We start from the raw sequence: 23,709 nt of genomic DNA on the forward strand, positions 1-23,709 counted from the left end.
CTGATGATGATGATGATGATCATGGCACAATCCCGGGGATTGACTGATAGCTTTGCCAACTTGAAAGCCCTTACATCACAGCTTGCCAGTGTGCTTTTGAGACAAGGCCTTGATTATATAGATTGGATGTGGTCACCTAGTGCATTATGGGTCCAAGTAAACCAATCTCTTTGGGTGATAATTGTAAATAGCACTTTTTAAGCATAAGCTTTTTTAATAAACACATTAGCGTAATTAGGTAAACCACCATAATTGTCAACAAGAGGTGACAGTACATGAACTTTGTGTATTTGCTGTAATTACTCACTTGAAGTTGGCTGTGCACCTGGTATTGCTTCTAAACTAGCAAATAAACTGTTTTTGATTCCTTTAAAATCGTATAACGTCACTTAATTAATATTCATGAGTCAAGCTGATAAGTGTTTTCTTCCTCAAACTTTTCAGAAGCTGAAAAAAATTAATATTTTCTCATCATTTACTCACCCTCATGGCATTCCTGATATACAGTATATTATTAGACTTTCTTTCTTTAGATGAACATAAACAAAGATTTTTTTTTTTTAAACAATCCATCTCCAGTGTTGCCAATTTAACGACTTACTATTTTAAAAAAGCGCCTATCGACAAATCTACTGACTTTTTTGGACAAACCTCATAACTTTCCCAATTTTGCCAGTACTGTCCTGCTAGTGCGAGGTCTTTCTTTCTCCCTGCCATTACACCTCTCTCTGTGTCTATCCTGTTCAGGTAATGGCTGAGAGAAGCAGCAGCACATTCTGTTGAGCACACGGCTGTTGACAGACGTGAATGGACTTATCACTTATCTGCTTCTACTTTGTTTTGTATTTAAAGAATTTAGTTGAACTGTTTTGATTTCCATGCTTAACACACTACCACAGAGCTTTAGTTCATCCAGTTTCTGAACTCTCTCAATTCAGTTCATTTTACACACATAAAAATGTTGTCATTCACTATACTGTATCATACTCGTTCTATTGTCTGACAAAAAATGTATTGAAAATGAAAACAGCTTAATTGGACGTTCAACTATATTATATTAAAATACAGTATTTGAGCACAGATTAGAAGAGAACTAGGCAGGTAGAACACAAGTGAATATGCTAATTGTCATATGAAGTAATCTAGCGACATTTAGCAACTTTTTAGGCAGGCTTTAGCTTCTTTCCTTTAAAAATATAGTTGGCAACACTGTCCATCTCAAAGTTGATGCTTCAAAAACCATGCAAAAATATTGTTAAAATTTGAAACTAAACCATTGTTTCTGGACAGCTGTCATACAGGCATTTGCTTAGAAAATAGGTCTTCCATGTGAAGTTGATAAGATTAACCTGTTCTGTTTTTGTTTTAGCCTCCCCCTCTATTAAGCTGCTTGTGGAAGACCCCATTGTGGCCAATCCTGGGCAGACAGTGACTCTGGTATGCATCATCTCTGGAGGCGAGCCCAACCCGACCCTGGCGTGGGTCCGGAATGGCGAAGAGCTTCCAAAGAAGAGTGTTCTCAATGGTGGAACCCTCACTATACCTGCCATCAGCACAGATGAAGCTGGTGTTTACAGCTGTGTAGCCAGTAACAACGTGGGTAATCCTGCAAAGAAATCCACCAACATTGTCGTCAGAGGTGAGAAGAGAGGCCTCGAGGCCGAGTTGGTTTAGTTTGTTTGAGCTTGATGTATCATAGTTTCTGGAAATTGTTTATTTGCAGCAGGTGTACATAGCACTGGCCACTCAATGCTTTCAAATAAGTGACTTTGATGTTGGAGAAGTGGCATGACCTGAGTTTGCATTAGGCTTGTGGCATTTTCAGATCCCTTTGCTCTCATCAGGAATTATCAGTATATTTTTGGTTAAAGTTATTCTGAAATTCAGATCTAATTTCTATTCTAATATTTAGACCCAAATCAAACCATAACTGACCCTTAGAAACATGATATTTGTGAAGCCAAATGTCTTTATTTATGGCCACTCACATGTTGTGAAACCAATTGAAAACTTTTCCTGTGCTAATAAATAAATACAAAACTTGTATGAAGTTATTAGTGAATTAGAGCCATTCAGACCCATTGCCTGAAAAAAAAAAATCCACAAAAATATTAAGCAGCTGTTTTCAACTCTGATAATAAGGAATTTTACTTAAGCCCCAAATCAGCATATTAGAATGATTTCTGAAGGATCATGTGACACTAGGCTGGAGTAATGTTATTTTCAATTAAAATAACACTTCACAAAATTATTATTTTTACTGTATGTTTGATTCAAAAAAGCAGTCTTGGTGAGCATAAGAGCATTTTGAATGTGTATATATATACAGTACTGACAAAATGCAAATAGTGTCTGTTAGTATTTACACTAGGGTGTAAATAACATCTAATTTCCTTCACACTCAGTGTAAATTGTCTCCGCCAATAAGTTTTACAAGCCTCTCAAGTTTGCTGTCAGCATTTTCCACTTTACCCATTTCCATTTATATCAGTGCATAATGAATTACATAATGATTATCATGAAGGCAGAATGACAATACATGGGGGTAATAAATATATTGACAATGAATGCAGTGTACAATTATGAATAATGACATCGAAAAAACAATCAAGTTGTCGTTTGAAGCTGATGTGAAAGGACAAAGATTTTGCTATTGCTTACTATAAGCGTTATGAGAAAAGTATTTGTGGAAACTTTCTTGAAGGTTTGAAAGTCTCAGCCTTGCTTGAAATGTATTATAAATAGGTGCTCTTCCAGCCAGAGCCATTACCTAGTGTAATGAATATCCATGACTTTGACTTATTACATCTAGCCAAAAGAGCAGAGTGAAATGGAGAAAAGGATTTGCTTTTTCGGGCATCTGTGTGTGTGGGACTCTCTCTGAAGAAGCTTTACTATCCCCGGTTCGGAGCAGCTTTACTTCACAGTTACTCCTCCTCAAGGCTGATCCCCTGGGTGCACAAAAAGCTGTTTACACATCTGGAGGTCCAGGTTTTAATGTGAATCCCTTACTGTCTGGGTCTGGGGAGCACAGTGAGATTACGCATTTCCAGCGAGCGGGGTTTGTGTGTGAGGCTGGAGAGTATGGGAGTCAGATGTCTTGCCAGTGAGGAGGATCATCTTGGTGAGGTAGACAGCAAAGGGAGAAAGGATCATACAAAAGAAAGAAAGCTGCCATGTGTAATTCTCTGAGCTCTCCTCACAACAAAGAGCAGTTTAGTTTGTGGGTTAGTATCATTACTGACAAGTATCAGTATCATTCTGAGTATCAATTTTGGGATTTTTTTCTTCTTCTGATATCCAGAAACCTTTTTAAATGTGCTTGGTCTGATGAGTTTGGTTTAGCAAAGGGTAATTGCTGTGATATCCATTTTAATGTTTTACTTTGCTCTCTTTTGACTCAAATGATAAAATTATTAAACTCAGTTCAATAATTTATTTTTTCTCCATTTATTTGGGTAAGCTGTCAGCTTACATTACCATAAATTATACAAGTTATTTCTGGTCCTCAAATGTGATTGGTTAGCGCAGTCTAACAGCACTGGGACTTTTCGGTGTTTTTTTGACACAGTCTGTGCATTAGGTGGGGATTTTACAAAAAGATTCAGCAAATTACTTCATTACACCATACGTCAACTTTATCAGTCATTTTAACACTTCGCTCAATCTATTCATTCAAAAATTCAAAATGATTATTCATTCAAGAATGAAACGATTGCCTATCTTTATAAATTAATAATTTGTTTAACCAATTGTTGAAAGTTCTGATTAATTCAGTCACTCTCTTTATGAGTGTATCGTTCGTTTAACCATTTAATAAAAAAATGCTGAGCATTTCACGAATTAAACAAGTGACTCTAATTATGAGTGAGTCAATAATTATTAAAAAACACTAATTAATTTATAAATGAAGCAAGTTATTTTCTTTATGAGAAAGCTATTGAATCATTCATTCAACTGATTCGTTAAAATAACTGAATCATTCAAGAACGAGGTATGCGACGATTCTGCTTCTGTGTTGTTGAAGCAAATAGCTGTAAATAACAAAATTGTGTCTAAAATATGACTCATTATTAACTTATTGTTGATAAAATAATTGTATAAAAGTAATATAACACTAGCAATTGTGCTGCTCGTGTGATATTGCTTAAATACCCAGACTGGTTGATCAGGGCACCAGGTCGAAGTAAGTCTTTTATTTTGTGTTAATGACCAGCTGACTGTAGATTATCCCATAAATAAATTTCACATTAGAAGACAGTTATTTATTGTCATACATAACCTTCCGAGACACTTTTTGCATTATTCATTCATTGTAATATTAAAATGCTATTATTTTAACATTCATTTCCATTAGACTTTGTTTACTCACACATACTGATCCTCTGGTGGCTCAGTTTCTGGTCCTGGTTTCCAATAATCGCTGTTGCAGAAACACTTTGCATGCCTAATGATCCACACTTTAAAAGTATTTTCAATGTATTAATTGACTCTCACAACAACAAAATGAACTTCCCACAATGCCGTTCAGCTTACTTTTGTGCTTTTCTTCATGTACTGTATTAACCACCTTCAGTGAAGAGCTCATTTTCTACTACATCACATGAAACCATGAAGTTTGCAATATCATTGCCACCAATTTATGGCTCACTTGTGACCAATGCTGCCTTTTTGTCCTATACGCGATAGCCTTTTAGGTTTTATAGGCTTTTTCTTATGGATGGAAACAAAATTATTGGGCATAAAATAGCAATGATAGGCCCATTCTGTAGCTCCGTAGATCGAGGAAGGTTTTATAATATAAGATCGTCAGAGGGGACGTTACAAGCTTGGGCTGTGCAGCTTCTTTGCTGCACAGCTGGCGGATTCTCATTTGTTGGGCAAAATAAGCAAGGGATTGGAGAGAAAACGATATTACATGGGTTTGGAAGTTGGGGTAATCCCAACACACTCTGCTGGCTGCTTGTACAAAGCTCTATGATAGCAGCTGTACTGGCCATTTGAAATATGACCTTTTCTCCTGCAATGGGAAAAAGAGCATGTGTAGCCAGATGGGGTGGTGTTTGAGGTGAACTGTTTCTTCAATCACTTATTAGGGAGGAAGCTGAACTCTTGAGGATGGATGAAGGTAGAATAGAGGTGGCTCTATTTTGAGGAGAAGATATAGAGAAGTGAAGTGGATTAAACAAATAAACTCCAAATATTTTGATATAATATTTAAGATTTAATTGGAAATAAAATATACATCCATTTACAGTTTTAACATAAACTAAACTAAGTCATCTAGTACATGTTAACTAATTGCTTGTTCCACTGCTAGCCAGATTAATTGAATAAATTGAGTTTGTTTGTACAATTAACAGATTTGTGCAGATTCTCTGGAATTTCAATAAAATATGATTATTTAATTAAAATCAAAAGGATGAAAATACTGATTCGTGTGTGTGTGTGTCCCAGTATTTGGAAAGAGTAATTGGAAATCTTCCTCAAATTCAAGAAAATTGTCAAGATAAGTTAGTATTTTTTTCTGTTCCCTTTGTTCTTTGGTTAACTTTTCTGACAGAGAGAATTAGAGGCTGCTGTCACTTTAAGACCTGCCGCCGCTGACAGGATCTCATATCTGATTCTCTCACTACTCTTTACTTTCATTAAGATTTTAACTCAAGACTGTTCTTGTGAAGATACTTGACAATACGGACATTTTGGCATACACGTGTGTTTTTGTTCGTTCAAGCAGCGAAACAGAACTCGATACTGGCGTGCTGTCCGTGCGATACTGCATGGCGCGTGTCTTTCTGTGCGTCGTGTGTGTGTATCAGGAGGACATTCATTGGCAGTGCATTCTCTTTTGTCTTGTCGCACATAAATGGTTTAAAAGCATTTGCATAAATAAGAACAGGATCATATGGCGCTAGCTTAAAGTCACTCAGTACTATAAGTTACTACAGCCTTTGCTAGCTAGCCTATGCCTTCGTCACAGAAATGCGTAGGCTACTACCTGGATGCGATCATGCACAAAACAGATCGTGTCCTTATTTAAATTTCCGAAAAACGATCACATCAAGAAGGATCACTCAGCCTTCATCCTTCCGAAAGAAGTATCACCAGAGAATGTCTAATATGGACCGTAAGACGGGCTTTGGTATCACCCATAGGTATCACCTAATATCACCGTCGGCAGCAAGCTTTCCCACGAGTGGCCAGTGGACACGACCCCAGCGTTTGAGAGCAGAGAATAATGCTCTCTTTTTTTTTTTTTTTTTCAAGATTTTAATAGCTTATTTTATTTATTGGGTGGCTTTTTTATTATTCAAATTTGGCTGGGTGGCTAGTAACACATTTTTCTGTGGTGTGACAAACTCATACTTAATTTTGACTTTACAGGGACTTTAAATGCCAACCGTCACTATACATGATGCTTTTGAAGCTGAATTGTATTTGTAATTGCATGAAAGAAAAAAAATGTTGGTTTTGGACTAACATGGGGGTGGGTAAATGATGACAGAATTATCAGTTTTAGTCCTGTAATCTTGCTCGGCTCCTATACAGAGCAAACGCAGTGCAGGGATTACTTGGGGGCAGATAGGTCTGATGAGAGGCGTAATGGGCCGTCATTCAGTGGCACCCAGGTGGGAGTGACCAGATAGCCATCCCTGAGTAAGGCCTTTTCTGACAGCTCTGTTCCAGCACCCGCTGGCAGCACCATCAATAAAACACACCCCACCCTTCCCCAGTTATCACTCAAAAACTGAGCCTTGTCAGTACTCTTCAGCCGATTATGCCAGATGTTGCAGGGTCTGCTCTGCAGATAACTGCAAAATAACCCAACGTTCTTTATAAGATATTTATTAGCCAAGGGGATGGAAGGGAGGGTATTGCTGAGCCTGCACACTGCCGTAGAAACTCATCTTTTTATTTATTTACAGTGAAGATATCATCTCCCGTTTGGGCCACTTTCCACCAAGCAATCAAACAGGCATGCAAAGATCGGTCCTACCATCCCCCTTTTCCTGGCTGCTGAAATTGGTCATATTTCTGATATGGAAATTGTGTTCTGAATCACTTTGATGGTCATTCACATCAACTGTTTTCTCAGCAGAATTGCTGTGCGAATTTGCGTTGTCTGTATTATGGGCATGCGATGTGTCAGTATTGTGAATGTGAGGGCACATTGATGAGATTCCACTGGATGTAATGACTAAATGCAGCTTTTGCTTGTAAAGCTGTTTTCAAATTAGCTGGGCTCACGAATGATCCCCTCGTACATTGCACTACTTGACTTATTTTTCCGCTAAATAAAATGGATAATAGAGAATTCCATTGCTGTTGATGAGGTGGTGACTATTAGCAGACTGCTGCAGTGGTGATTTACTACAGCTAACAACAGATTTGTATCCAACCATTTCTTCTCTAATGGGAGGGCATCTTGTTGGTGGGGCTTTGTGTTGAGTGTACTACTGCCTTTTGTATAAGGGAATGTGAGACGGTGGTATACTTTTTATACACTCTTTGCATGCCCAGAAAAGATTTTCATGCAAAATTTCCTCTAAACAGGTTAATTTGTTCTGAGCTTCATTCTCTTTTTGATGAATAAATCATTTTTCCTAATTTTTATCAGGGAGTGCATGCCTGCAGTTAATAGTGTACACGACCAAATATAGATTAGATAATATAATTTATTCAAAGTATATAAATATTTACATAATGTTAATTGTATACATATATATATGAAGAGTTTAGATGCAAAAGCCTCTAAGTGCCATTTAAAATTTTCTTCTAGAATGATCATTTTTATCAAGCTTGTATATTTAAGTTCAGTGATTTCACTTAAATGGCAATGATAATTACCTATTAATTGTTATTTAAGTGAAATTACTGAACTTAAATATAAAAGCTTGATAAAAATCATCATTAAAGAAGAAAATTTCAAATGGCATTTAGAGGCTTTTGCATCTGAACTCTTCATATATATATATATATATATATATATATATATATATATATATATATATATATATATATTATATGAAGAGTTCAGATGCAAAAGCCTCTAAATGCCATTTGAAATTTTCTTCTAAAATGACCATTTGTATCAAGCTTGCATATTTAAGTTCTGTCATTTAAGTGAAATTACTGAACTTAAATATACAAGCTTGATAAAAATGGTCATTTTAGAAGAAAATTTCAAATGGCACTTAGAGGCTTTTGCATACAGAGAGAGAGAGAGAGTATAATATTTATAATAAAATATTAATATATTTTTATAGAACATTCTGGCATAGCCATTCATGTTTCTAAGACTCCCACCTCTGTGGTTTTTGCAGGTGCAAACTTACCAATGAACCATGATTTCTATGCAAAATGTTTTTACTGACAGTTAGTCAATGAGTGCATAGTGCATTATATCTGTTTGATAAACTATTGTTTAAATTGAACTGGTTGGTTATTGCTCGTTATGTTCCAGGCAATGATAATCGGTTTACTTTTGATTATGAAAGACATTTATTTTAGTTCACTGATTATTATGTTCCATTTCCAAATGACAAAGCCTTCCTGCAATATTCAGCATTACAGAGTAAGTCTGAAACTACAGATTTGCTGTCTATAAAAGGGGAAATTGACTAGTGCAAATGTGGCCATGAAGTAAACTACTTTAAAGATGCCTTTTAAATTCCCATGGTTGCACAAGATGATAAAAGTAAAGAAAAGTGCTTGTAAACATATTCATCAGTAAAAGGCATTTCTCAACCATTCACTGTATCTATTCACTCTGATTGAACGACTATACAAGACTAGTCAAAAGGATTATTGATTTTTTTATATACAGTAATGCAACAAGTGTGTTGACAATGATCTGTGGTGGGTGCTGAGCTGAGGAAATAACTAACTAATTATAATATCACAAAGAAAAGACCCATCTAGAACAAAATCGTTTGAAATGCATCCATCAATATCTTCTGCATATATTTGATGCCAGAAAGGAATCATATTTGAGCATTATTATACTGTTTGTGGAGTGCAAAAAAGCTGAGCAGTAATTCAAGGTGATGTCTTAATTCTTTCCCAGCCGTTAAACATAAAACAAACAGTTACAAAACACAGGTGCAAATGGTGGATAGAAACCATTATGTTTTCTCTTAGGAGCTCCTTGATATATTCTTCTGTTGGAAAGCTCATTAAGAGTTGAAGCAAAAAGTTGGATTTCCATTTTAAGCGTTTTTTGAAATTTCAAGAGATGTTATTACAGCGGATTACTGTAAGAAATCATCGTCGAACGCTCAACGTGTAGCAACCTGACATTAAATGTTCTGGAAAGATTAAGCAGCTTGTCTCTTGGTAATTGCTTACCTGCAGCGCTTTTTGATAATGACAGAACTGGACTCGAAAGCATTAGCACCCTGCACTTTTTACGAGCACACCAAAGACTGCACAGCTATCTCACCACAATATTCTGCTATTGATTAAGTCGCAAATTGACCAGTAAGGAAAGGCCTGCTGAGCCGAACCTTGCATAAAGCAACCCTGCAAAGTTACAGCTCTTCGTTGTCATCAATCTTATAATAAGCAGTCTCTGCCAGTTTCATCATTGTAGTCCACCTTGCAACAGTCCAGATTGTAACAGATTGTAAAATGTGCAGAAAAAATGCAAATAAATTGGTTAATAAGATTTGCTAAAAGCTGTTTTTAAATAATTCAGTCACTGATTAATAGGGCCAGATGCACAGCATTCTCAAAAATTACTGGGAAATGAGTTTGTGGTGTTTTGCTTTGGCTCATAGCTTGAGACTTGGGATCCCATTGGGAGTCATTTGCTTGTGTGTCTCTGACCCCTTTACTCCTGATGAAAAGAGAGCACTAATGAAAATTAAAACAAAAAAGAAAGAAACCTCCAAAATCTCATGATGCAGTTGTGTTTTGTTGAAGTCAACGTGACTTTAGAAAAATTGCATTCACAACCCATTTCCTTGGGTAATGTGACAGTTCCCAAAATAACAAGAACAAAATGTAAGACAGGAATTGATTTTATCCATTGGGAACCAATCAAATTGTGAACATTGGTCTCTGTGACAGGTGAAGAGAGGTTAATATATTGATATATAAGTTTGGGTCAGTGAGTTTTTGATCAAATAAACGCAGCCTTCCTTGGTGACCAAAATAGAATATAATATAGCATTTGTTTCAATAAATTCAATGAATAATTGAATCATAAAACAACACCAGCAATTTTTATTAGGGAGTCAGTTTTGATTTCATGTTGACTTTGCGACTTTACAAAAGATTGTTTTTCTTTTTTTTAGAATGGCGGGTTGCTGTTTCGGCTTATTTACTGTGTGGTTTTAACTCGTAAAGATCCTAAAATAGTTGCTGTTCAGTCTGGTGAGCTTTGAGTTGGAGTTATTTCTGAATGTGAGTTCACAGTGCGCAGTATCTCTCAATCCAGCCTTGCAAAGATTAACTCATTAGCATGTGTGGAGTAGTGTGGAAAGTGTGTGTCATGTCATGCCGTTCTTACATCATTTCCAACTCTGTAGATGTCAGTGTGGTTGAGTCAGAGTTCTTCTCAATGTCAGTGTCAAAGGACTGAGGTTCTGTGGAAGGAAACGTCTGTTCTCCGAAGAACAGAGAAAGTGCGCGACTCCTTGACAATACCTTATCTAAATAATATCACGTTGGTGTGTGTGTGTGTCTTGAGGGGCCCTCTGTTTATTTCTCACCTTATTCGGGGTGATAGTGGGATGATGTATTTTAAGATCCCGCTTTATTTGTGCTGTTTTCACTGGCTAAGATGGTAGTCACTCACGTCAAATACTTAAAAATAGCCCATGGGTATTTTATTAACATTTTATGTTTTGTCATTTTTGTGTCACTGGCTTGTCACAGTGATAATGACTTCCAAAGCAGTGGTGTGGATGAAATGTGGAAAAATATATTAAACTGTTTTGAAATTACATTAAGCAAAGACCTTTTAGCTATGTAAACTGACGCACTGCGTTTAATGCATCATTAACCATGCTGTACAAATCTTGTATGAAGAGATTAAGAGACTTAATGATAAAAAAAAAAAATGTGCAGTGTGTTAATGCTTCTTGAGCAAACCGATATTTTGTAAAACGAAAGTGCCTTTTTTAATGGGTTTTTCTTCAACACCAGGTACTTTTACATACCAGGAATAAAAAAAGAAATATTATCATATAAAAACTATATTAACTAAATATTTAATATAAAAATATGTATAAATAATTTTAAAAACTAAATATTTTACTCTACTCATTGAAAATTAAAAAATTGCAATTACTTACCAGAGATGCACACGTTTCATATGTTGTTCTTCGTGCAAGGAAGCTAGCTAAAGTCAGCGAATAAAACACTGACGTAATGATGAACAAGTAACAATAATATTCGCAATAACATTGTTTTACTGAATAATAAATGAAACCTAATTTCTTAATTTATCTTTGTAAAGATACCTCATTGCTTAACTGGCTACTCTCTACTGTCTCACATCTTTTCCCGTCGTCCACCGTAACTTTTGTTGGTTGCAGTTCGCAACCTCACCACTAGAATCCGCTTAAAATCACACACTGCACCTTTAATTGGCCCAGGTAACATTGCGATCAACAATTTAATGACGTCACCCAAATTAAATGACGAGGAATGAGTCCTAAATAACTTGTGAAATAAGTTCCTCTGAAATAAACTAGTTAGAGAGTGTCTTGAGTGTATTTTCTAACTATTAAAGGGCGAAAAATGGCCAAAGTTGAAGAATAATCCACATGAACATTATTGTCATTATTAAATAGGTTGCATTTCTTTCTGCCCACACAGCTCTGAAGAAGGGCCGGTTCTGGATCACACCAGACCCCTATCATAATGATGACAACATCCAGATCGGCAGGGAGGTGAAGATATCCTGTCAGGTAGAGGCTACGCCGCCTGAGGAGCTGATGTTCAGTTGGCTTAAAAACGGCCGTCCACTGCGTAGCTCAGAGCGGATGGTCATCACCCAGACTGACCCAGACGTTGCCCCAGGAACCACAAACCTGGACATCATCGACCTCAAGTTTACTGACTTTGGCACTTACACCTGTGTGGCCTCACTAAAGAACGGAGGGATACCAGAGATCAGCATAGACGTCAACATCTCTTCCACCACTGGTGAGCTATTCTTATTCTTTACAAATTAAAGAGGGTAGCTGGCTTTTACAGAGCTTCTAAAGAGACGTTTGAAAGAAATTAAAAATATAAAGACTTTTGCACAAGAAACTTTTTGCATGCTCACAAGAAACTATTTCATACAGGAATTTTTTTTTTTTTTTTTTTTTGCGTGCTCACACGTTACAATGTCCAGTTTATCTATAGCCTATTATAACCTATTTCCTTTGCGTCACTGCTATTTTACTTTGGCTGGATCCAGCTACTTATGTGTTTGTCATTTAATGAAGTGTGAGCCACTCCATAATATAACACAACACTATCTAAAGTCGTCTAAGTGCTGTTAGAATTGAATGAAGAAAATCAGCATTCCTCCACCACCTGTAAACATCTGTTAAATCCGACAATGTGGTTTAACAAAGGGTGTTTTGATCTTGAGAAATACAAGATTTTTTGTAACTCTATTAATAATGTTTAATTGGCTGTAAAAACAAATGTATATGGGACAATATAAATAGGTCATTGACAAATAATTCTTCAATAAATGTGTTTTAAAACTTTTTAGAAATCTTTTCAAAAACTGATGTGATGCATATTTTTTGAGGTGTGTTTAAGCAAGTTTCAACTGTTACATAACATTTAAAATACATTTTTTTGACTGTTTTTATGTCAGGTCGTACAACCAAATACGTTGAAACATATTGTACACATAAGTAAATTGTTTTGCATTGCAAAATAGTACATTTAAAATGACAAAAGAGTTTCAGCAGATGATACCGTACCATGTTTTAACTAGCTTGGCACTTGCAGTAACATGGATTTATTCATTATAAATATGAATTAATTAGAAATCATGCATGCATTACTGAATAAATGAGAAACAATTGCAGTGGAAATGGGGTTAATGGTAGGATTCCATCACTCTTTGAAATAAATAAATAAAAAACATTACAATTATTTACTATTAAAATATTTTTATAACGATTACATTTATTATTGTTTTACCGACTGTTTCGGCACATTACGGCTTTATAGCTTCAATAAAACAAAATAATCTCAGCCTCCCCCACTGATGACATTTTAATGATACAAATGTAGATCTAAAATTTTTTTTTTTCTGCGACAAAACATAGATAATGCTGTTTTAGGCTTTTAATGTTGCCAAAATGGATAATGTGATTTATTTTCTGACTCATTTCATTATGCAAAATATCCAATGTTTGTTTGTTTGTTTGTTTGTTTGTTTGCCCTGGGTCTGCAAAAGAAGTCATGCTTAATCAACCTGCAGACGCAAGATCTCTCTCCCACCAGGCCCCCTGCAGTCGCAATCGGAAATACATTCAGCATTGTTCTCCTATTTTTTCATGCTATACTCATTACCATCCCTTTATATAAATCAGTCTTTCCCACTCACCTTCTGGAGGAAAGAAAAGTACATTTCTATTTTTTTTCTCCAAAGGAGGAAAAAAGTTCTTATTTTCCACTGTACGGTATTTATCTGTCTTTGTCATCATCTCTCATGCACATCTCATGCACGCATGATAGCTTCATTATGACCTCCCGTTTCTTGAATTGTATTAAAATTTGATTTAAAAAGAAAGTTTGTTCCCACTTTTTAAGAGAATCCCAAAAGATTACAATCAAGTGATATGCTCACTACCCAACAAGGCCCCTTGTTTTCATGCAGATCTTTTATTAACGGTGCTTGTGAAGTGGGCTGTGGAGACTTGGACAATTCATGTCCAGATACTTTGAACATAGGAAAGTCAAGATTTACAGTGTGTTTAATGGAAGGGGCTCATTTTAGAGGAAGCTGTGTGTCTGTGTGGCATTGTTGAACTATAGACATCTTCAGTTGTCCTGTTTCACAGATCATTTTATCACGTCAACCTGACCCTGCTGTTTCTGAGGTCTGGACTCAATCAAAAAAAGTTGGCGGAAAGAATTATGGACAAATTGTTCAGTCATTGAGGATTTGATGTGAAAAACTAAGATTTTCTTGCACCTAGACATCCTCAGAATAACTGGAAACATTTGAATGAATCGTGTGGGTTGAATACAAGGTCAGTCGACAGCATATGTGACATTTCTATGTCCATTACAGGAATCCTTAGTTAAATAAAAAAAAACACTTACAATTTAAGTAAATGAAACCAGGCAATAAATATTAAAATATGGTACATACTGTTCATAGTCAAATAATAGCATATTATATGGGTTAACATGAGACTAAAGTGATAGAAAAGTGTGTAAAATGATATTCTGTCTTTTGTCGTCATGACAACACAACAGCGATAAGGCCTGTAAACCTAGTAATCTTCACAAAATGTCCCACTAGGATACCAAGAAGGAAGGTGACAACATCCTTGTTTACATGGAGCTAAGCCGGTAGTTTGCCAGACTGTTGTCTGGAATAAGCAGTAGAACATAAACTTGTCTCTTTCCTGTCGTCTGCATGGTGGGTGACAAGATATCTCTATTGATGTACTGGCAAAACCGATACAGATATTATGTCTGTGAAAAGATGTTTATTCACCTAGAGCAGTAGTTCCACTACAAAATTGGTGATTTATTTTAGACAACATTAGTTTAAAATAAAAAGCAAAAGAAAAGGGAAATCAGGTCACACTGAAGACTAGAGTAACGACTGCTGAAAACAGTCACAGGAATAAATTACATTGTAAAATAGATTAAAATTGAAAAATGCATTTTTGATTAAGTAATTAAGTCTTTTTGAGTATAAAACACTTTCAAAATGATTGAAAAAAAATTATACTTATTTCACAATTTTGTAGTAGTATAGTATACAAACTTTAGTGGTATAAATATATTGTTTCTCGTTATTATCATTATGCAATAAATGCTGTCGACCTTCCTCCAAGGACTGTGAAGTAAAATGTGCGTTTTCATAGCTCTTTGCAATATGTACATTTTGATCATCTACTCTCTTTTAGTTCCACCCAACCTGACCGTCCCACGAGGAAAGTCCCCTTTGGCCACTCAGGAGAGCGACACAGTAGAGCTGCAGTGCCTGGTCTCCGGCAAACCCAAACCCATCATCCTTTGGTCCCGTGCTGATAAGGAGGCACCCATGCCGGATGGCAACATGCAAACCGAAAGTTACGATGGAGTCCTGCGCATCGTCAACGTCTCCCGTGAGATGGCCGGAACGTACCGCTGCCAAACCAGCCAGTACAACGGCTTCAACGTCAAACCCAGAGAGGCCATCGTGGAGCTCATAGTGCTGTGTAAGTACTGGACGTGCTTGTTGCTCATGCACTTTAGCTGGACCTAATTAACTTACTTTCAGGCTAGAACATACGTTTTTGTCGTGGTTGCTTGGCAAACCATTCGTTTTCTGGAGAAATAAATGAAGAAAGTGTAGGGGCATCACTAATTGTAATTACAGCCAACCTTGGTGAGCGATGCACATTGCCAATCTTTTCTCATTAAGGCTCGCAGATTCAATTAGCGCAGGTGCAGAGGTTAATGCAATGTAATGCATTCCATATTATCATAGCATAGCATAGCATGAATAAATTGTTGAAGAGGACTTTGACTCGGTTTGACTCGGAGACTGGCACACGAGAGGGTCAGATGTAAGTGTTAACCATCATTTCATCTATGGGGAAGGTAAAAAAACATGTTCTGGCTCTGGCTACTTTTTCTTATTCTCCTCTACAGCTCACGATGTCATGGAATATCTGATTACAGCCGTAATGCAAGTAGGATGTATGGTGGATTAGAGATATACGCTTCACTTAAAGTATTTGAAGAGATTTTAATTAAGTATCTGGCATTTGTAATGATGTCAGGAAGATCTATTATATATCCATCTTGATAACGTGCACCCTAAATGACGTGTTAGAAACAACTCCTATTCAATCTCAGTTCCTCCCAAGGCAGATTGTATGTGGTCCAATTGGCCTTGCTGAGTATATTGTTCTCATACACTACTGTTCGCACATGTACAGTATGGCATGACAGTTCTGCTTTGTGCAAAATGTTTGGACAATGGATGCATTTAAACATGTTTCATAGTGTTTGTATTGAAAAAAAAAGGTTTAAATGACCTCTATGTATACCTTCATTAACAATGCATCGTACAAGAGGGTTTAATTTAAAATGTGCGCATGAAAGAACACAATGTAGCGTCGGATGAAAAGCGCTCAGCATTTTAAGATATAATTGCTAAAACTGTATGGATCCACAAAAAAAAAAATCATTCTGAATTTTAAATAACACTTCGCAATACTGTCTTGTGTCAGCGTTTTACTTCTTTAATGTCTTGAGACTCTCTTTTTGTCTAGTGGGCCAGATTGGTCTGAAATAGCCTTTGTGTGTTTCCTGTTGTGATCTGAGTCAGTGATTTTGTTTGTTAGTCACGATTCACTGCTTTTATTTTGTTTGTCTGTAATTGCCCACTCTGCCTGAGCTTTGTTACACCCTACTATGAAATTCAGCATGTGTGATCATTATTCCCTATTTAGTTGAATCAAATAATCTTGACCTTTGCATATTGCACGGGCTTAGTGAAAACTAATGAACACAAGATCTGGTAAGTGCTGTAGTGTCTTTTGAAATTTGCTTAAAGCCATCATACTTTGCTCTAGGATTATTATTAATATTTTCTACATAAAATGAGGGCTTGTTTGAAATCAATTCATTTTCTTGGTGAGGGAACTGCTTGTCACTTGTCACCTGCTTTTTTTAGGTCATGATATTGTAATTCAAAGCTCTACTCTCCAGTGAAGTACAGTCACGGATGCTTGTTGTAATCTTAGCTTTTGCTTGGCGGTTCAATTTGTATGTTTCTGTTTTAATTCAGACAGCAGAATTTTGTCGTTTAGGGATTTGTATATATATAATACATATATATAGTGTACATACTGTATATACATATATTTAACTCATGAGCTATATGAAGGACTGAGAATAACAGGGTCTTTATTAAAATATATACACACAAAGAAGTAAAAAACTGAAATATAGCACTCAATCACCTTAACTACTACTAATGACACAGAAAAACATGAAAATCCCTACATCAATGTCCCTATCAGTATCCTATCAAGTCACAACTTAGGGGGCGTGATCATAGTTTCAAAGTGTATGATTTTGAAAATGTTACCATTATCATCTTAGTGTAAACAACAAAAAATGTGAATTTATGAAAACAGTGACATCATGCATTCATATTACTTGTTCAGTCTATAGGTGTGTGGTGTTTCTTTACAAAGTGACACAATCCAGCGTTTTTTGTCGTTTTCGCGATCATTTTGACGTAGTTGCGTTCTTTTACGCGAAAATTGCAAAGGAAAAACATTTGACATGTTTGTTTTTTGTTAACATACCGTATGTTGCATAAAAGTGGTCTATACATCTTGCACGCTATATTCCAGGTATTCTGAAGTCATACAGTGGTTTTAAATGAGGAACAGACCCAAAATTTAAGTCATTATTCATTAAATATCTTGACGTCCCCCTAGCGTCCCTCAATGTCTTCGTGAGAGATGTAATAAAGTCTAATTAAATGTGTCAGAACTGTTTACTGAATCAGGTGTTTCAGGGAAACAAACTATTCTAAATGATTCATTTACCAATCAGACTGATCTGGTTTCAGCTCGATTAAAACATTTGATCTTTTCATCAATTGCTCGCTGGAGGAAAATAATTGTCTTTCTCACACAAAACCATTGTATGATTCAAAAGATTTGGAATATAGCACACAAGTTGAATGGCCCACTTTTATTGTGCATTTGCATCCTCGTTGAACCTTTCAAGCTCCCCATTTGTTGTAATTATGTTGAAAAGGATAACCAGTTTTTTTTTTTTTTTTTTTTTTTTTTTTTTTTTTAGCATTTCTCCTTTTGTGTATCACAGAGGAAACAAAATCAGACGTGTTTGGAACAACATGAAAGTGAGCAATCAAACAGATTTTTACTTTGAGTATACTGTCAAATCTCCATTTGAAGCAGCTACAGTATATAAGTTACTCGTCTCTCTGCACACATTGGATGTGGAAGTAGTCTAATGACAGATACAAGCTCTTTAACAAAGCCATCATTTCCTGCTCAGCAGAAGCACAGCTAGCATAAGCATTAGCCGCTCAGAACGAGTAACTGTATTTGATGACTCATTCTCCACCGCTCTAACTTATGTCATCTCTCCCTGTGTGATAAAGGCTGCTTCCTCCCCCTCCATCACAGACAGAATGATTGCAGTTGAATAGTCGAGGGGGGGTCCAGAGGTAATCCTAATGCTGCAGTCATTACTTGCAGAAGTCCAAGGCACAAATGTATGCCATTGGATAATGTCTGCTTATGTCTGTGACAGCTGAACGGGTCTTGCAGCAAATGCTAGGACTGCGGGGGTGGAGACAGACAGAGAGAGAGAGAGAGAGAGAGGAAAGGTGGGATAAAAGAAGCATGAAGACAGATGCTGAAAGAGTGAGGGAGGAAAAGAAAGAGGCGGAATTCTGACAGGGCAAGAGAAAGTATGGAGATAGTACCGAGAGAGCGAGTATGTTTGTGTGAATAAGCGAGAAGGGGGTTGGTTGTCCATCAGAGAGATTGCCCTGGATTTCGTTCTGTCAAAGCGCTTCAAATCTCTGTTATATTGGTAATAAAATGAAACTCGTCTCTCTCGTCACAGAACAAATAGTGCAGAGGTTAATGCCTGAGTGCCATCTGTTAAGTTACCCCCTTGGATTTTCCCCTATTTTCCCTGGCATTTAATCAGGATAATATCATTTCTGGACAAAATTAAAAGCTAAACAGTTGAAGCTCATATCTGAACAGTATATACATCCATCTGGACATACTTTGGTTTGAGATATGACTTGCATAAACCTATTTCATTTGTCATCATGGTGGAGGAAACATGGCAAATTACATATGTAGTTCAAAACGAATAGTATTGGATTATATATTAATATTTACACGTTTTTTTACACATAATTCTCTTTATTTATTTATTTTCATATTTTTTAACCAAAGCTTAGGTGATAAAAACACATATAAACAAGAGTTTGAAGAGTTGGACAGTAAAGAATGTACAGATGTGCTGTGTAAAGGTCTTAATCTAATTTTCATAAATGCCCATGTTTCAAGTTTCAAGTGTCCTCTGCTAAATGTCTTTGGAAAGGCCTTTTTTATCTCAGCTATCTGTACATAATCTGCCATTCAGTCAATAAATGTTGTTTTCGAACTTTGCCATCTCAGAAAAAAAAAAAAACATTTTAAAGGGGTGATGAACTGAGAAATCAAATTTTCCATGAGCTTTTGACATAATAATAAAACTTAATTTTATATAGTGCCTTTAAAAGTAGTATCTCAAAGCACTTTACATAAAAAATAATGGAATTAGAAAGATACACAACAGCCTAGGCAATAAAAACTAAACAAGCAATAAGATAAAAGGCAAATATAATAACAATCACAGTGATCACACAATCACATTAAAGCCACCCTAAATGAAATTTAAAAACTCTAAGGGATTCTGCATTCCTAATCTCAGAGGGCAGGGAATTCCACAATTTTGGAGCTAAAGAAGAAAAAAGAGGGAGGTCATCTAAGAGGTCATCATATTATAAGAATATCCTGTACGTTTCAGAACTGAAAACGTCCTTGTTAGTCCAATAAAAGCTTTTATTGACAACAGGCTCAGCAAATGACTCGTTTTTCAAAGTGGGGAACTATGACGTCAAAGAGGATAAAACGCCTCCCCTGCAGAAGAAGATCAACGCCTACTTCAAAACAGCCGGTTTAGCCCCGCCCACCGATTCGCGCATTACACGCATAGCTAAATAACATAAGCCTACCTCGTGACGACAAACCAGATCGAGCTACCGAGCAATACAAAATATTGTGCAGTGCCTGGTTGTGGAAGAAGACAGTCGTTGCATATGCTTCCTCTGGATTCCAATAGGACTGCATGGATAAACTTTATTTTTAATGACATTCCAGCTGATTAGGGTAAAACATTGTCCGTTTGTTTGCTTCATTTCAATGAGGATTGTTTGGTAAACAAGACTGGATTTGCAGACCAATTAAGATTAAAAAACGTGCTGCAGTGCCTTCTACATTGGATCTGACAGGAATGGTGCAACACACAGACTCATGGGTCGAACATGTAAGGGCGAATCATTCCGGTTAACATTGGACGTTTTCAAAACAATTTCCCCCACTAGCCCCACTAATATCCACTCACAGCAGTTGGCGTTTACTTCCAAGTCTTCACTGCGAGACGCCCATAAAAACCGAGTGTTTTTGAGCTAGGCTCAAAACTAGGGTATAAAATAGCCTATTACTTTTTCATTTTGATGTTTTTGGAAGCGTTTAAAAAGCCAGTTCATGAACCCTTTAAAATCTATTCAATTTGAAAAAATGTATTTTAAATATTTTAAAATATTTAATATTTTTAAATAACTGGAAGCAGAGGTGTGATGTTTCAAAGAGTGAGGCAAAATCTAGTGCCCAGGCCAAATGTCAATATAACTGGAGTATTTTTAATGCACTTGAACTCAATTATCTCCCGTCACTTGTCAAGAGTCGGCACGGATGCCCCACATTCCACACAACATCGCCAATGTTCGCCAGTCAAGGGGTTAATTGAATTCATTTTCAGAGCATGTACCGGCAAAAAACTACCCATCCATAATTAAGCACATACCGATTCATGCAAGACGGACAATGATTGCCACAAAACCAATGACTGTGACCAGAATCGGAACCTCGTCACATACGATTTTGGCAGGAGGCAAACAGCTACAGATTGTAAAGGTCAATTGGCACTCTTGTCGTTGCTCCCATGTGTTTGATGGGAGAAACGATAACAGAAAGGGAGGTAGAAATAGGGAGGGTGTCAATTGAGCTCATATTGTCATTTTCTCAGGAGTGTTTTGCACCAGCAGCTGAGCCTCTCTCATTAGGACGTGACATTTCTTTAACGCTATAAGTTTTCTCTGTCTCATAAAATGCCTGCCCTGCAGTTGCTAAAGCTTCTATTTGTAAAATGAGGGAGGGACATTTATTTTATTTATTTTATTTTGGTGTGACTGTTAATTCTGCCTTTGAGATCAGATTTTGATGATGAATTCATATATCGTCATGTTAGTTAAGCAGACATCACATGATGAATATGACTGCCGTGGACTCCCAACACCTTGGAGTGAAGTAAGTTTTAATTGCATCTAAATGTGGCAAGATTATTAATGATCTAATATATTTTAATGAAGGGATAATTGCAGTTAAACCCTAACAGTAACAACCCACCTTGTCCCCTTCTGGTTCTCAAAGCAGCATGGTAGAAAAAAACTTCTCAAGAGGATTCTTCTTCACAGCAGCGTTAGCGTCTGAATGAGCGTCATTCACAATGTTCCACACATCATCTGCCCTAGTGATGAACAGCTGCGTCGCTGAAGGTAGTGAAGATTTTAGTGAGGTTGTAGTATTGTTATTCTTATACAAATACTATATATATATATATATATAAATGGCATTAAGGCTGCATTAATATTTATTTGATTAAAAGAATTTGATGAATGAAAGTGGAGAAAATTACCCCTGAAATTCCATTACATGGAAGAAACGACTCCTAAAATTTATACATTGTTCAAATTCATATGGCATATTATAATGCAACCTAGTAGCCCTGTATTTATAGAATAGCAAAGTATGCCTAATCAATGACTGTACCACATAGGCTAGATTTATAAAGGCTATCATGATCATTTTGCCAACAATGAACCATGGATTTGTTTAGTTTATTAGTTTAGTAACATTAAAAACTCATTGGCTTAGACTGCATTTGAAGAAAAATAAACGCAACAGTTTTCTGTAATCTTCTGCGATAGAATTAGACTCCTAGAATGTTCTTTCAAGTACAAAAAATTATAATTTTTTCTTATCGTAGCCTACAAATGTCTTCAGAAAGTCCTTTTCCTCGATATACTGAAGCCTATATGTAAAACGCATTAGCAGCAGCACAGCCGTGTATATATCTCTGCCGTCTGGCTCGCTCATAGGCTGCGCTGCGGCAACTGCACATCCAATGGCGTGCGACCAATGAGACAACTCTACGTCATTACATGTCAGAGCCTGCCAAGGGGGTGCCAAGTTCCCGAATTCTCCATTATAGCAGGTCTTCGTTCATTCATAGTTTGTCTGACATATATTAGAAGAAACTATGTGTCTGTCACAGATTTGCAATGAATCTGAAAATACGGAACAAAGTGCGTTCCGTATCAGTTTAATACGGAACAAGACTTTTATGTGTCAAATACGGAACAATTCCGACTTTTCCAGTTGTTCACATGACATGGTATATGTAAAATTAAGTTGGGTGTCCACTTTAGAGATAATCACTATATTTATAATGAAATCATATTTTAAAATATCATATTAATCATATATTATAAAATATCATATTTACTATTACTACTGTAAAACTATAAAATCTGGATCTCGAGATCTCTCTAAATGCCTTCAGAATCTTTACTTTCTTAAACAATTTTGTTTCCATGTTTTTAAAATGAACATATTTTAATGAGAGTAGATTGATTGAAAATCTCTGTTGTACCCTAGGCTACTTTTATATAGCTTCAAAGTAGCGAATTACTTTTCATTTGTAGTGTAACATGTATAGTGCTAGATTTTGAGTAGCTTGCCCAACACTGCATGTTTATTTATTCAACGGTTAATTTGATTACATTTTCTGCTACAAATAAAAGTAGTTCTATCTACCACGTTTAAATCCATTTAGATGAGTTCCCTAAAATAAGTGCAGAAAATGCAATAAAAGCCCACAGATTCCATCTGGGCCCGATGATAAGTAATTGCAAATTGGACGAGGTCTAAGTAGAACTGATGTATGCTTTAAGAAGCTGCTGCAAGAGAGTTTTTTGGATGGCGGTTACTTTTTCAAAGTGACAAAACACTGGGACGGCTCATATGCAAATAAGGGTTCTGATGTGGAATATAAGAGCAGTGTGGCTCCTCGTTATGAGGGGATAAAATTGGCATCCTGATTAGTGGTGTGGAACTGGGATAAGCGCTGGAGAATAGAGGAATATTCCTCTCCTCGGATGACACAGTGCCAGCGTTCCATGCTCAATGTTCGCTTAGCATGGCATTGAAAACTGGCTGCCAGCCTAATTAGCAGAGAACTAATTTATTCCCAATAGTATTCATTTATGAAAAAGAGGGTATGCTCATGCAACAGTCCTGAGTGCAATTCAAAGTACGATCACCATTCATGCATCAAACCCAGCTTTCAGTCCCCTAAGAAATTCACCAAAAATAGAACAAAAAAACTGCATTATTGCTTATTGGACACAAATTTGTAAAGAGGGTTTCCTTGGGGACTTGTTAATTAATAGGTTCTAACACTATCATCTATACACAAGCCTGTTGTCATGTTATGTCATGTAATTGCATGTTGCATAACAATTTCCTACACAGGTCAGAAACAAATGTTTCATGCAGCTAAACAGTCATGACGTCTTCACTGTAATGTGTTGTCTTCTATGTGCAATTAAGACCCTTAATAATGATG

At 36.4% G+C, this 23,709-nt stretch overlaps 1 protein-coding gene across 1 annotated transcript in view; it reads left to right on the forward strand.

The window, feature by feature from the left end:
- mdga2a (MAM domain containing glycosylphosphatidylinositol anchor 2a) overlaps positions 1-23,709 on the forward strand; it is a 128,377-nt gene that overhangs the window by 57,376 nt on the left and 47,292 nt on the right. The window contains exons 6-8 of the mRNA XM_039679659.2: positions 1,370-1,639; positions 11,827-12,156; positions 15,108-15,401. Coding sequence (XP_039535593.2) covers positions 1,370-1,639; positions 11,827-12,156; positions 15,108-15,401 — 894 coding nt within the window. The remainder of the gene's footprint in view (positions 1-1,369; positions 1,640-11,826; positions 12,157-15,107; positions 15,402-23,709) is intronic.

The sequence above is a fragment of the Pimephales promelas genome, chromosome 15, assembly GCF_988280905.1.
Source record: "Pimephales promelas chromosome 15, fPimPro1.hap1.1, whole genome shotgun sequence".
Lineage (NCBI taxonomy): Eukaryota > Metazoa > Chordata > Actinopteri > Cypriniformes > Leuciscidae > Pimephales > Pimephales promelas.